Raw genomic sequence first — 14,277 nt, 5'->3', positions numbered from 1 at the left:
TGCTTGCCTTATAGTGTTCATAAAATTAAAAAAAAATTAAAAAAAACAGATCTGATGCGTTGTAAAAAAAAAAAAATACATCACCCCCACACATTGTGTCTTCTTTTTTTTTCAAACCACTGCCAACCATAAACTATTTATTTCTGTAGTTTCTGCAGAAGTTTCAAGCGGACGCTCGATGCGAACTGCGAACTGCAGGATTTTGCACTTCCTTATAGACTTATTTATTTTTTTAACCAGGTTGTATATATATATATATATATATCAGAGGTTGTATCTGTAATTTACAAGCACCCTTGAATGCAGCACGCGTCAAGCGCGCGCTGGTCCTCCGTTTTTATTTTACATTTCATTGAATATTAATTTTCGACCTGAAGTCGTAAGAAATCAAATTAAAGGTAATAGTCTCGTTATTTTGTATTGAATATTTCACTCATACCGTTTAGTCTTTCAAACACAGGTTAGTTGCCCTTACCTTACTTAGCTAACTATCTTCGGTTAACTTATAGACAGGCAGGTTAGCGGCTAGTTTAGCTCCCTGCTAACTTTAGCCGTTAGCTAAACGGCTCAAAAATAAATAATTAAATCAAATAATTACTACAACATAACTTCCTTACATTGAATTGGCCATGTTTAAAATGTACATATATACACACACACATACATATACATTGACATTTTACATATACATATGCATGTATATGCATATACATGTGTATATATATATATTTGATAGATAGGCTACTTATCAGAGCCTGAACCAGGGATGTGCCACATTCATTTAATTGTCACTGTCAGGGGGGCAAATTGGAGGATACACAATTATATTTATGTTATTTTCATGATTTCATTGCAGAATTTGTCACATTTTCTTCCTCAGTCCAAATATCAAAGTCTCGGATTACTGACATATGAGGAAGAAAGCAGCAAGCCCTGGATTTAAAACACTGAAACTAACAAATGTTGAAATTGAAATTTTTGACTGAAAAAAAACTACTGGAGAAGTTCTTCCTTGGTAATTGTTATCAAGAAATTCATTGTTACAGACATTAATCATTGCAGAACTTACATGAATTATCCTTCAACTTGAACACTAATGGATAAATGATCTTGCAAATGCTCCCTTTTTGTAAATAGTAAATGAGGCTTTCGCCCCTCCATAGCTCCATTAACAGTGTCATATACTGTATGTGAATAAAATCAAACTGATAAAAAGACAATAACATTTATAATTTCCAGTGACCCTGTACCTGATAATGGAAGAATCTAATGACCAATCACCAAGGACAGGAAAGATGCTTCCACCAGTACAACCTCAAAGAGCCATTAAAAACAGCAAAGGCCCCAAACAGGCCACACCACATGAGGTAAGAGTAGCAGGCAGTGTAGTCCTTTATAGGAAAATAATGACACTTTTCCATGAAGTTGTAGAAAATGTCCTCTTGATTCAACTCTCAGAACTGAAACTGAGAGGTAAATAGATAAAAGGTGAACGTGGTTGAGCTCAATAAGTAGAGGGGGTACAAGTCCCCCTAACTTACGAAACATTCAGTGTCTAAGACGCAATTTTGGTACCTATATTTTCATCTAAAAAGTGGACTGCAGCCTCAATACTGCCGACAGTATCTACCGTGTGACAAATGAGCTTGTATGAAATGCTTAGACTTTCTCCTATTGCTTTAGACATCTGCAAATCAAGACACTTCTCCAACGATGAAGAGAAAAGCTCCATCCAAACCATCAACGTCTGAATCAGCAGATTTAATTGAGGGTACAGCCGCAGGTATGTGCATGGTCACACTGCCAGTTTAAAAAAAAAACATGCTGTAGTATTCTCGGAGTTGTATTAACAACATTAAATTCAGCCTTAGTTTAAATGCACTTTAAGCACGACATGGCCAGAAAACAAAGATCTTCTTATCTTTTCTATTTTGTAGATTACTTTGGACTGGTTTTCATAGGAGCAAATAAATGATGGGTTGAAGCTGTGTCATCAGTCACTGGGTTGTCCAATAATCTTAAACGCATCATTCCTGATGTGCCCACAGAGCGGGTGCTGTGTCTCCTTTAAATTATGTAACAAGACTCAGGTGAATGGCTGCAGCTGGCAGAGAACACACATGGACGCCGACTTCCAGAGGCTACCGGACTCTTCAGCTGACTCACACCAATAAGCTGTTCTGAAGCTAGCAAAACAAACCAAAGCTGAGCTCACAGACTAACCCTGGGCTTGCCGCTCCCCTGTAATGCTGTCCAGAGCACATAAGGTGTTTCCAGTCTTAGGAACCCGTCCTTTTTTTTTTTTTTTTCTCAATGTCAGTCCCTTTTCTTATATCTGTATATTCGGTATGAAAGGTGTTTATTTTGCCTTTGAGAGAAATGTACAGCATCTCTCCTTTTGTGTTTTGTTTCAGGTTTTAGTAGGGAGATGACGATGCTGTCTGCGAAATTTGCTGAAGTGTTATGGTAAGTTTTGTTTGTACGACTACATTTCAACGCTTGGATCTGTCTGTACTGAATGATCGACTGCACACTCATGTCATCATCAATGGTTTGATGCAGTGAGAGAGCTGCAGCGGACTCCGCCCAGATGGAACACCTGGATGGACTTTTGAGAGAGGCTCGAAACCTTGAAGCTTACCTTATCCAGAAGAAAAACCATCTGAAGCAGACACTGGCCATGATCGCTGATAAACTGCAGGACTAGGTTTGCTTTGTTCTGTTCATTCTACTCATTCTATTCTATATATAAACATACGTGGTACTGAAAAAGTTACTGAGCACGCTGCATTTTGTTCTTGCTTTTTATGTGGCTATAAAGGATATATAGAAACCTAATGCTTGTTTTTAAGTTCACTTAATGAGTCCAGTCTTTAAGCTTTTAAAGATTTAAATCCATAACCACAATCTCACGTTTTTCTCTTTATACTGGGCATTCATTTTGTCATATAGTCTGTGTATAATAAAACAAAGAGAAAGTTCAAATCTATTTAGAACTGTTAAGAACATTAAAGTGTGATTATAAAATACTTTTTACCCTGTCATTGTGAAGTTATGACAGAGGGATTCGGTGCATTATCCACTTTTCAACATGAACACACAAAAAGGAAAGTGGATGACTCAACTAATAAATGATTGATTAATTTAAATGAAACGATGGAAATCAGAAAATATATTTGGACTGTCTTGAATCTCTTGATTTTCACTTGCCTTTACTTCTGTTATGATCTCAGAAGTTTAAAAAAAATGCTGTTTGAGGTCAAATATGTGGTCAGCAGTGGGTGCTGGTGAGCCACTTTTAGTTTCAACAGCTTCCTGTAAATTTACATTTTCACTATAGTCCAGCATTTTGACATTGATCAAGTGTAGTTTGGTTCATGTCCTGCTATAGCAGAGTGTGAAACAAGGCTCGTCTTACATCTATGAAAAGTCTGTGACAGCGTTACAATCTGAAACCGTTATTTTGTGTGACTATTATTACAAGGAGGACACAATCAAGTTTACATCGATTTAAGAACACTTTATTTACAGAGCATCAATTGTTTTTTTTTGTTTTTTTATGCAAGTACAAAATCTACTGTTTTGGTACAGAGAGACACAAGCTGCTAAGTCACTGCTACAATGAATTCACTTCTCACTCTGACACAATAGGTGCTGTAAAGAGTTCTTTTCATTTGTAATGAACCTAACCATTTTTTGTTGTGAACTTCTTTTATCACATTACCAGTATGTATGTAACTTTATAACAGTTGATCTTAGATGAACACTGGTTCAAACACTTAAAGACTTTTAAACAAAAGGAGGAAGTAACATATTTACAATGAAACAAGTTTAAAAAAAACTCAACATAATTAAAACAACAGTATGATTAAGGGAGGTGGTCTATTTAACAAGTCTTTGCAAATTATACATTCATATATGAGACAAACAAAACAGCACAGTTCATATTTACATAAGGTTGAATTTTCTGAGTTTGGAGCCACATTGAGTCTTCCTCGCACATCTACGCACTGTTATTGAATGTCCCGTGGAAACCGTAGGGGATGTTCACAGGCACCGCAGCCCTGCCCAGCTCCTCGAACGTTTGGGCGTCTAAAACCAGGAGGAACGTACTCTTGTCCTGTACAGAATCAAGATGCAGGAGGAACAAAAAGAACGTAAGTATGCAACAGTTTAAGAAATCAGAAGTTCATCCAACATACTGAATATTGAGGCACAGACGTGAACTTTGTTGAACTTGTCCTAATGACTTAATATTCAAGACTTCACATGGTACATCACTAACCAATAGATCGATACTTTCAACTCTTGTATGTATACTCAGGATGTGGGCATTTAATCACTGAAAAAATGAAATGTCACCCCCCTCACAAGTCTGAACCATAACTGCTAATCGGTTAAACAAATGATTCATAATGTTTTAGATGTTGGCCCTTGATTCTAGTCAAATGTTGAGGTCAAACTGCGTCAGGAGTCAGGGCTGTGGCCATAAACGTACTGTAGCTCAAGTTTATGGGCTTGCTCTTCCCGCTCTACTACCTGGATGTAAACCAGTGAATTGATCGCACCCTTTAGTAGCAATGGAGTTTGACATTATTTTGATGTAGAATTGTTTGAAAAACGTTTTTGATTGTATGATTGTTTTAAACCGATAGTGAGCTTTGGAGAAATATGGGGATCAAGACCTGCTGGCAAAATCATCAGGTGTAACTTAAATCCAGAAAATAAGTTATGTGACCTGACGTGGAAGTGTTTAGCCTTTTCCATGGCCAATATAACTTCACTGAACCAGATTTACCTTATTAGGAGTGATCACCACGGACAGGACGACACCATCGTCCTCTTCGGTTGCATTTGGGGAGGGCACAAAGATTGGTTCAGATGGATAAAGACCAGTCTGTTCCCACACCTGCGAGTAAATACAGTAGTCTTAGAGATTAAGTTTGTTGCAGTTTGAACATCTTAAAGAATGTTATTGACCACTAAATGCACCACGAGATAAGATACAAGCTACGATTACTTACCTCTGTGGATCATTGACTTTTAATGTACTGATCGTTTGACTGTGATAATCGTAGGCTAAAACTCACCTTCATTTGTTTCCCCTTGAGGTCCATCTTGATCAATGTGTCTCCTACGAGATGTCTGAAGCCACAGCCATAGAAGTAGCGGTAGGGCTTGGTGTTGTACTTGTTGTAGTTTATCTGAGGGAACTCCAGACCTCCATATTGATGAAGATCTTCTCCGTGGAGGTCTTCATGGGAACAGAAGACCTGAAAAGTGTCAACAGATCTGTGTTAGGAAAGGGCTTAAAGGAACACTGGCAAACAACTACTGCTAGGTTCATTTGCTTTTGTAACACTCCTAACATAAGGAGTTATATATTGTTTATAGTGCTACGTGTTGATATGTGTAGACAGTGTGGGCCGCTCACCTTGTTTTTGGCTGTTCTTATAGCCGTGGCTGTGGTGTTGAACTGTTTGTTCAAGTTCTGGTTGAAGGGGATGTCATTGCCCACATTGAGAGGAAGAACAAAGCGCCTTGGAAAGACTCGACACAGGGTGTTATACACCTGGTGGGACAACATGAACATAAATAATATATGAATACGAACATTTAACAGGATCAAGAAAAGCACTATACTTTTTAAGTATTAAACTAATCGTCTTTTTACGTAACCTTACCTCATCAAGAGCTTCTCCGGACTTCCGCAGGTTCTGGACGTTGTAGTTTGTGATTGCCTCACCATCATCTGAAGCACACATATCGATGATCAAGAAGCCGTCCTCTTCGTACGCGTTGATCTGATGAAAGGTTGACAGTGCCTTGGCTAGGTACTTGATTGAGCTGACCTGGAAAACATGATAGGACAGAGGAATGAAAAACCCAAATGTGTTTGTTGTACAGTACAGGAATAGTAACTAGAGGATCAAAGTTGGATACGTCTTTTGACCCCGGAAGACCTTATAGCTAATAAATATATGAACTATAATGTTATCATGAATTCAATAGACTGTCTCTACAAGGTTTAGATGCATCGCTGGTGGGCCTTTGAGTGATCATTTTATGATATATCTTTCCAATTTTAAAAACAAATTTTAACTTCTGCATTAATATGGTTTGTTTGTTGGAAAAGCCCATATGTATATTGAAAAAAATCTTAAAACAAGAATCATTCATCTCATGCCACTGACTACAGTCCATATTTTTTTCCCAACTGTCCGTTTCCGAGCCTTACCTCTCCTGTCTGCTTGTGAATCAGGTGGAAGATTGTGTTGAGTTTTGGGTCCCAGTAAAAACCATCACTGATGCTTTTCGTTCTCAGCTTGCCTGTCACAATCTTTAACAGATCCATCTTGATTGGCTGCTCAATGAACACCACGTAGTTCTCAGACATTGCTGTAAATGACAGGGTTACATTAGTTTATCATCAAAATTCTTATGGAAAGAGTGGTTCACTAATCCAGATACAATTTCTGATACTGACTGCTTAGACTGTTGGTTTGTGACTTGTGAATTCTAAATTGGATCTGCTCTTGTATAGTTTTATTGTCTGTTGTCATCAATTTAAACGGAGATGGATTACTGTGGCCAGATCATGTAACAGTGTTTTTAAAGATTTAACCTTCATAGACACTGCTGTAATATGCACGCACAGAATTGAGCTTCATTTTGGTGTAAAGCTATGACTGCTCTCGTTTTAGCTTCTGCTCACCAAAGCTGTGGTAGTAGGATGGTTTAGTCTTCTCCAGTGAGGGGATAGAGCACAACACAGTGGCTCCCTCCAGGGTCTCATCAGCTGAGTTCTTGGTTGGAGGCACGCGGATGATGTTGTAGGATGCTCCTGCAAGCACAGACAACTGTTAAAGGCTAACGGTCAGCAGAAATGTTGTTCTGTGCTTCTGTGATGGTTCATTAAATAATGTGATTTGGTGTTTCTGAAATACCTTTAGGGTTGTAAGAGTTCCCCATGTTGTAGGCGGTTCCATCAGGCTCAGTGTGAGGGTGTGCTGTTGCTCCATTCACAGCAACAAATTTGCTCCAGTCCACCTAATTGGCAAGCAGAAAGGCATGTAAACACTTTTGTTTAGTGCCGTTTGTCGTTTAGTGTCAATAAGCTGCGACAGTAGTCTGCAAGCCTGCTTAAGCTGGATACTGCACTCTTTTGCTACGTGTACAGCACCGGGTCAGTTTGACATTTGCAATCATGTGTGAAGCACCAAGTCAATAAAGCAGATATGTCTATGCTAATAACATCCCCTTATCTTAACATCATTGTGTTACCTTTTTAGTCGTCTCAAGTGTCTCAGGGTCCACCTTATGCATGGCGTTGGTTTCTGTACTGACGTAATAATCACCCTTGTAGGTGACAAAGCTCACATTTGCATTATCTGTGGGTTCTAGAGGGGAGGCATAACATGCGAAAGTTAACAACAGCCACAAGAAAAAACATGTATTCTGTATTACTCTAGTTGTGTAGCAATACACAGAACTAGGGACTATGAAAGACGTTTCTTGTTCTCATTTTTATAGAGCTAACACAATGGAAAGTGATGACTGACACTTGTAGAGGGAGGTAAATGTTTGCAGCTTTAGGGGACAATTAAGTGTTTCCTATGGTGTCATATATCAACATATTGTATCATATCATTATCTTCATATTGTCTTGCATAGTGTCGTATTGTCCCTTTCAGACAAAGTAAAATACTAAAATACTCACTTGGTAACTCAAATCTTGACAGGAAGCGCTGGAAGAAGTTTTTGCACGGGTCTGGCATAGTGACAGTGCCGAACTCTGACATGGCGATGCGGTTGTGCTCCTTGTTGGCTTGGTAACTATCACTGGACAGGAAGCGACTTTTGTAAGTCACTTCACCATTGCATATTTTGAACTGGTGCAGGAGAGCCATACCATCAAACCAGTGGTTGAACCTGATGAGAAAGGAAGTGAGGGAAAAAAAAAAAAAAAAGGAGGGAATTAGAAATAATGAAGAAGTGATTTGTTATAATATTTGCTAACTTCATGTTGGAGCCGTCTTGCATGGGACAAGATTTAAACCTGTTGTGGCTTACAGGTCTTTTTTTGTGTGTGGAATAATTAAGTAAACAATATGCATAATCCATTTTGGAAAATACTACATTTAATATTATTATTTCCCATGTTGATGAAGAAAAACAATCCAAATAATCTGCAGTAGTTTATTAATGCAGTTTTAATTCTATACATAGTCAAGAAGGCAATATCTGACTTTATCAAACACACTAACACACAGGACTTTGATTTGATGATGAGATCACAACATTTTGTTTACTATGTTTCTTGAAAGCTTTAGCTTCTGATAGGTTCACTGCTACTGTCTTTAATCAGGTTTACTAGTTGATTACGGCAACACAATTTTAAATCATGCAAAGAAATCGTAGGACCTGATATGCTGAAGTTCAAATCTTACTTTTTATTACTATACATGTATACATGTAATCAGCTCTGTTAGGAAGTGGCTGCAGGATATGTACCAGCACTTTGATTACTCACTTCTGGTTTCCGATCTCAAACTTCCCAGGTCCGTTTCTCAGGAAGCTCCCGTTGATCCATTCTGGGATTTTTCCAGTGATTTTGGTGATGATTGGCTCGGGTGTTTCTTCCACTGAGCTCACAATCTTCTCAATACAAGGCAGACCGTGCACTTCTGTGAAGTGGTTGATGTTCTTCTTGGACTTGGATTTTTTGAGTGCTGTGGAAAAAGAAAAACATGAAGTCTGGCATATACACAGTGATACATCATTGTGACTTATGAAAACAGCTGGTTATGAACTATTTCTGCAAAGTCTGTAGAATCAAATATTTACCTGAAGCATTGTTCCGATGGATTATGTTGCTTGCCATGGCTGTGGTTTTCTTCCTTGAGTATGTTACAGTGTCGAAGGTCTCGTACACTCCTCCTGCAGTAGTGTGGTTTCTCTTCGTTTGTCACTGAGCTTTATACTGTCGTTCTGAAAGTGAGGCCCTCCCCTTGATTTTCCCCCCAGTAAGATAAGTTGGCATGCAGACAGGGATTTCATGCTTGTGTAATACTCTGCAAAATGCAAGCGTTTCATGACCATAAGATAATACAAGTGGTAACTTATTCAAGGAGATAATTGTCATGGTTTACTTTTGAATTTTAGACTTTGGATTTCTTTTCTTGTTTAAGTTCTCATTTTCTCTCGTATTGTTTCCCTGTGTGTTAATGTCTGATGTTTCCTCGATTCGTCTTCAGTGTTTCCTGTGTTGCTGTGTATCCTTGTGTCCTTCTATGTTGTCTGTAATATTGTTTTACTTGTGTGTTAATGTTTCCTAGTTTGGTGTTTAGGGCTTCTTAGTTCAGTCGGAAGTGTTTCCTGTTTCTCTTTTCTTGATTACCCTGATTGTCCTCAACTGTCTCATTAGTCTCGCCTGTCTATTTTGTCTCAGTGTTGGTTCATTGTCTTCTGTCGGATTGTGCTGGATGTTTCTTATGTTCTGTTCCTCGTTTTGGATTTTGTTTTTATAGAGTAAGTTTTGTGTTGCTTTTTGCTCTATTAGTTTAAATAAATCATTTTTTGTTCAGTATCTGCATGTGGGTCCAGTTACTTCTTTTCAACTCGTGACTATAATCACTTGATCTCACTGACAGGTGACAGAACTGTTACTGTGAGATCATCATTCTTCATACATGACTGTATTTTACACAGTAGTTATACTTTAGTTGGAATGCTAAATACGCATGTTTATAAAGACTCTAATCAGCCTTTTGACTGAAAAGTTCAATTTTTGTCATTTGTATTGCAAACTTGGATTTTTACATTTGATTTTTATATATTCCATGAGTGTCTGGTATATCACCAATAAAGAGGATAACAAGCACAGTTTATGGTTCCCTCTGGGGCACTGAAAGGTGAATCAGTTCTCAGACTGTGAGGAACTAAGGATGTGTGGGTTTCTTTATTCTTCACAAAGGTAAGACGAGCAGGTGAACTTAAGTGTCTCAATTACCCATTTTATCGAAGGCTGTAACTGGTCACGGTGGAGTCGGGGCATAATGGAGTATCCTCTTGGTACCTAGACGAGCACATTGTCAGATTTCTTTTCATAATGTTTGTCTGTTCAGAAAGTTCATGTTCAAAAAGGTTTGTGGATGTTTCTGTGCATACATCAGAGGGATCACCTTTAATGGTGGAGGGATTTTTATTATCTTTGCATGCTCTAATCTAAATTGTGTTTACTGTATCTGCTCTTACTTTGTCTTATCTATATTAACACACTGAACATTGCTCAATGTAATGCGTGGCATGAGGTGAAACAGCGGACATGTATCTTCTCCACTCAATAGTGATGATGCAGTTAAACTGCATGCTCCCTCGTTTCAACCTATTATTGTACCTGAACAATCTAATCTAGCAGTTATATAATTTACATTTATATAAAGTATCTTGACATTATTGTCAATCATTGCCATATCGAATTGACACACATGAATCATTAAATTACTTTAAGTGTACATTAGAGGGAAGAGTTTTTTACCATTGAAATTGACACCATGCGTGAACAGAAATAGTAATCGTATGCTGTTTAGGTAGTTTCAATTGTAAATGGACTTGAGCTTGTATAGCACTTTTCTAGTCTTCTGAGTACCTACCCATTCACACTGATGTCAGTGGTTCCTACGTAAAGTGAGCATTAGAAGTAAGTAATCCAATTCATACGCATTTATACACCTGCGACAAAGCAGCAGGAGTAATTTGAGGCTGCTCGCCCAATCACACAACGGACATGTTCCTGCAGGAGCTGGGGATCGAACCCTCAACCTTCCAGTTGAGTGACAACAACTCTACCAACTTGCAGCAGATTGTTTTCATATTTTTAGCAACCAAAACCTAATACTTACAAGAAAAACCTGCAGTATCTTGAAACAGTCAACAGCTAAAAGCACTGTGGCATCCTCTTCCTGCCACTCCTGCAGTGTAAATGATTAACAGCTGTTATGACACGCCCCTTTGATTTCGGCTAAATTTAATCAGCCCACAGACCGCTGATTTTAAGTTGGTTAGTGAGTTGCTTTTATTGTCTCCCTGAGGAGAAATTCGCTTTGGACACAAAAGAATGTCACACATATCACATCACAAAGAACACAGCACAACACACACGTCTGTACATATAACATAAACTTCCTAACAGCACAGAACACACACATCGCTTCATTTGCACTTTTGCACACGCTCTTTCTATTTTTGACCGATGACACAGCTAGCATAAGAGACTGTAGAGAGAAGCCACTAACTTAACTGATCACTTAGGTTAATAAAGAATGTATTTAAAATAGATTGTTTCTTAAGTTAAAATAGCTGTTAATAGCAGTAGGCCTATCTATTATGTTATGTTCTGTTACATTATTTTAGCATCCAGCTAACAAATCAAGATATACATCTTAGTCCACGTCTGAGAAATCCCATGAGCCACCACCAAGAGGAGGAAACTTTTCACACAACAGGCCCAAGAACAGGAAGGTACATCGAAATGCTGATAGGCTTTCGATGATTAGTTTTGTTAACCTCTTATTTAGGCAGGTTAGTCCTGTTGAGATCAGAGATCTTACAGTAATTGGTCACTCAAATTGAGATTTTGGTTCTAGAACAAATTGAAGATTCAAAACATGCACAATTCTGTCTAAAGGGATAAATAAAAAGATGTCAGTTTACCGCAGATGGGAGCCAGGATGTTTTTATCGCAATGACGCTGATACATGATTTGTCAAAACGACCCTGCTACTAAACGTAGTACAAACACAAATCAGATCACCTACAAGTACACGTTTTACATTCTTTATGTAAAATCTTTTAGTGAAGATTAACAAGAGTCCATTTTTATGGTTTAGAAGCGCGAATACCATCCTTTTACCCTTCTGATACACAAGTCAACATAACCAAACTTGGAAGTTCCCAGAAAAACAACTGTTGCCCTGCAGCACTGTCAATACTGATGATTAATTGATCCCAATAAAAAGGCATAACCAAAGCATTTACAGAGCTTCATGGGTGAACTGTGTGGTGTCTATTTTCAAAATTTTAATCTCAAATCTTTTTTTGATTGACTGATTTGTTTCAACTGGCATGAGAATAAAGAATTAAAAATAGGGATCATCTTTTCTCCCTAACTGTGTCGTTACTAATCGATTATAAATTCATGTGAAAGGATTTTTATTGATGAAGAGTTCATATGTTGCTTTGGTCAATTAAGGAGGAATGATTGAACTTTTATTTCCATGTTGTCCACTGCATTGCAGCCAGTTCAAAATACAAAATAAAGTTCTGTTTATTAATGCTGAGTCCTCTGTTAATTTTTCTTTGAGACTTTTAGGACATCATGACCCAAATATGAAATCTTTGGCATGGACGAGGAACAAAGCGCAGCTTGTATTTGCTGATCAGTGCAGCAGAATGTACCCTGAAAAATAACTTTGTGAAAAGCTGAAATTAAAACAGCAATCAGCTTGTTTCCATGTTACCCATGAATCACAACATGATCTTTTCTCGTCGCATAAAACAAGAATAAAATTTAGAGTGTTCAGGGACTTTTCATTCAAGATGTCAGATTTGTTTGTATTTAATTATGTTGTTTGGCTGATGAATGAAATAAACTTACAAAATAAAAATAAACTTTGTGAACATTAATACTGTTAATTTTCCTTTTTACTACATGTTAGATAACACAGCTCCAATGGCTGTGATTTAGGTCAACATTTGAAACCATTTCCAAACACTGATCATGTTAGGATATGCGGCAACATCATTCGGCTAATAAAAAAAAGTATTTAACAGTAGTATGCTTGTTTTTAGAGTCACTTGACATATACACTGCTTCATGTCCACTTGCTTATCTTAAGTAAGAGATTGTGTTTTCGTCACACAAGAGAAGCCCAGTACATCAGATCTCAGACATAGAAGTTCTTTGGTGGAGGGAGCGCTATGGGCAATATGCTTAACAAATATCCACATACACAGAACTCAATGGAAAATTCAATTGACCTGGTTAAAACAATAAACATACAGTATTTATAGATCTGGTCCAAATGGAGCATAACTGTTTAGAGTTTGCTTGTTACAGACCCCTTCACTACTTGCTTATATGTCTTATGTCTAAAGAGCTTATACACAGTGTCACACTCGTTTGGGAGGAGGAGATGGGGAGAAAGTTATCAATAAAAATACTTTTCCATTTTTAACAAATTGTTGATATTGGTTGATATTCATAAGTATAAGTCAAAACAAGTTTTCTCTTTTGACTGGGTCCAGGAAGAGGGAGCATATCAGTCCTGTCCTCGTATCCCTTCACGGTCTCCCAATACACTTCACAATTGATATTATGGTTGCACTTTTTGTTTAAAAGCCTTGAATGGCTTGGTTCCCCTGTACATTACTGACGTCCTTAGTACCCACTATTTTTTTAGAACCCTTAGATTGCCCGATACGAACCTTTCAGGCTGTCCCCCACTCATGGCTCAAAGTCAAAAGTGATCGTGCTTTTGCAGTTGAAGCCCTGAAACTGTGAAACAGCCTCCTCCATTCCATCAGGTCTGCCCTCTATGTTGAATATTTTAAGTCCCGCCTCTAAATTACATGTAAGCGTTTAAGTCCTCTGGTCTTGAATGATCCGTTGTTCTCAGGCTTTCTTTGTTAATTTCCTTATTATTGTTTCTTTGTTTTTGTGGGTGCTAGATTCTTAATGAATTGTACAGTGCTTTAGTCAGCTGAATTGTGCTTTATAAATAAATCTGACGGGACACCAACACACTGGTGTATGCTGAGCCCACAACACCTCTTCCCATTTTCCGTCATCACTATGGCACCATGACCCCTGATGGGGAGAAACTCTGCAGGAGGTACAGAGCGTCCCAGGCGGTGTGAAGGTGTGAGGAACATGGTGTCCATTGTTGTTGTGTTTGTGTAGGTCATTCCAGATGTGTTTGTTCACCACCTTATTTGCCTCTATGAAGGTTTACTCTCTGATGGGCCCACTGCCCAACAGAACTGTAGTATTGCTTAATATATAAATGATGTAATCTGAAACTGTCCAGACTCTGGAATCTGAAACTTGACTTTTGCAAACACACTAGCTACCTTAACTTAGATACTTTTGGTGTTAACTGGGAACAATTGCCAACCTCTCAGGCATTCAAGAGTAGCAAACAGTGAGTTGTAAACAACTTCAAACTCCACTGGATATCGTCTACTCCCAACCACGATGTGCATTTAGGTAGCTGC

General features: G+C 38.1%; 2 protein-coding genes across 3 annotated transcripts; one reads left to right on the top strand and one right to left on the bottom strand.

Annotated features, from left to right (window-relative positions):
- The first annotated feature begins 277 nt into the window (after window positions 1-277).
- Window positions 278-2,727, top strand: tex12 (testis expressed 12). Of its 2 annotated transcripts, none has more exons than XM_079354535.1 (5): window positions 278-398; window positions 1,240-1,367; window positions 1,684-1,771; window positions 2,415-2,466; window positions 2,563-2,727. In XM_079354535.1, exons 2-5 carry the CDS (start codon window positions 1,257-1,259, stop codon window positions 2,705-2,707), a joined length of 396 nt encoding a protein of 131 aa, XP_079210661.1. In that variant the 5' UTR covers window positions 278-398; window positions 1,240-1,256; the 3' UTR covers window positions 2,708-2,727. The 2 variants fall into 2 exon arrangements, with proteins under 2 accessions (XP_079210661.1, XP_079210660.1); XM_079354534.1 differs by having other exon boundaries at window positions 281-398; window positions 1,684-1,783.
- A 1,256-nt stretch (window positions 2,728-3,983) lies between these two features.
- bco2b (beta-carotene oxygenase 2b) lies at window positions 3,984-11,030 on the bottom strand. The gene is made up of 14 exons (XM_079354562.1): window positions 10,905-11,030; window positions 10,013-10,078; window positions 8,848-8,940; window positions 8,534-8,732; window positions 7,721-7,932; window positions 7,285-7,400; window positions 6,948-7,050; window positions 6,716-6,844; window positions 6,239-6,399; window positions 5,685-5,852; window positions 5,435-5,572; window positions 5,091-5,273; window positions 4,799-4,909; window positions 3,984-4,120 (listed from the first exon to the last, which is right to left on the bottom strand). Exons 2-14 carry the CDS (start codon window positions 10,014-10,016, stop codon window positions 4,004-4,006), a joined length of 1,734 nt encoding a protein of 577 aa, XP_079210688.1. The 5' UTR covers window positions 10,017-10,078; window positions 10,905-11,030; the 3' UTR covers window positions 3,984-4,003.
- Between the last annotated feature and the right edge of the window lie 3,247 nt (window positions 11,031-14,277).

This window comes from Symphodus melops, assembly GCF_947650265.1.
Source record: "Symphodus melops genome assembly, chromosome: 10".
In the NCBI taxonomy this organism is placed as follows: domain Eukaryota; kingdom Metazoa; phylum Chordata; class Actinopteri; order Labriformes; family Labridae; genus Symphodus; species Symphodus melops.
Note: the sequence above shows the minus strand (reverse complement) of the source record. Positions and strands in the feature narration are given on the sequence as shown.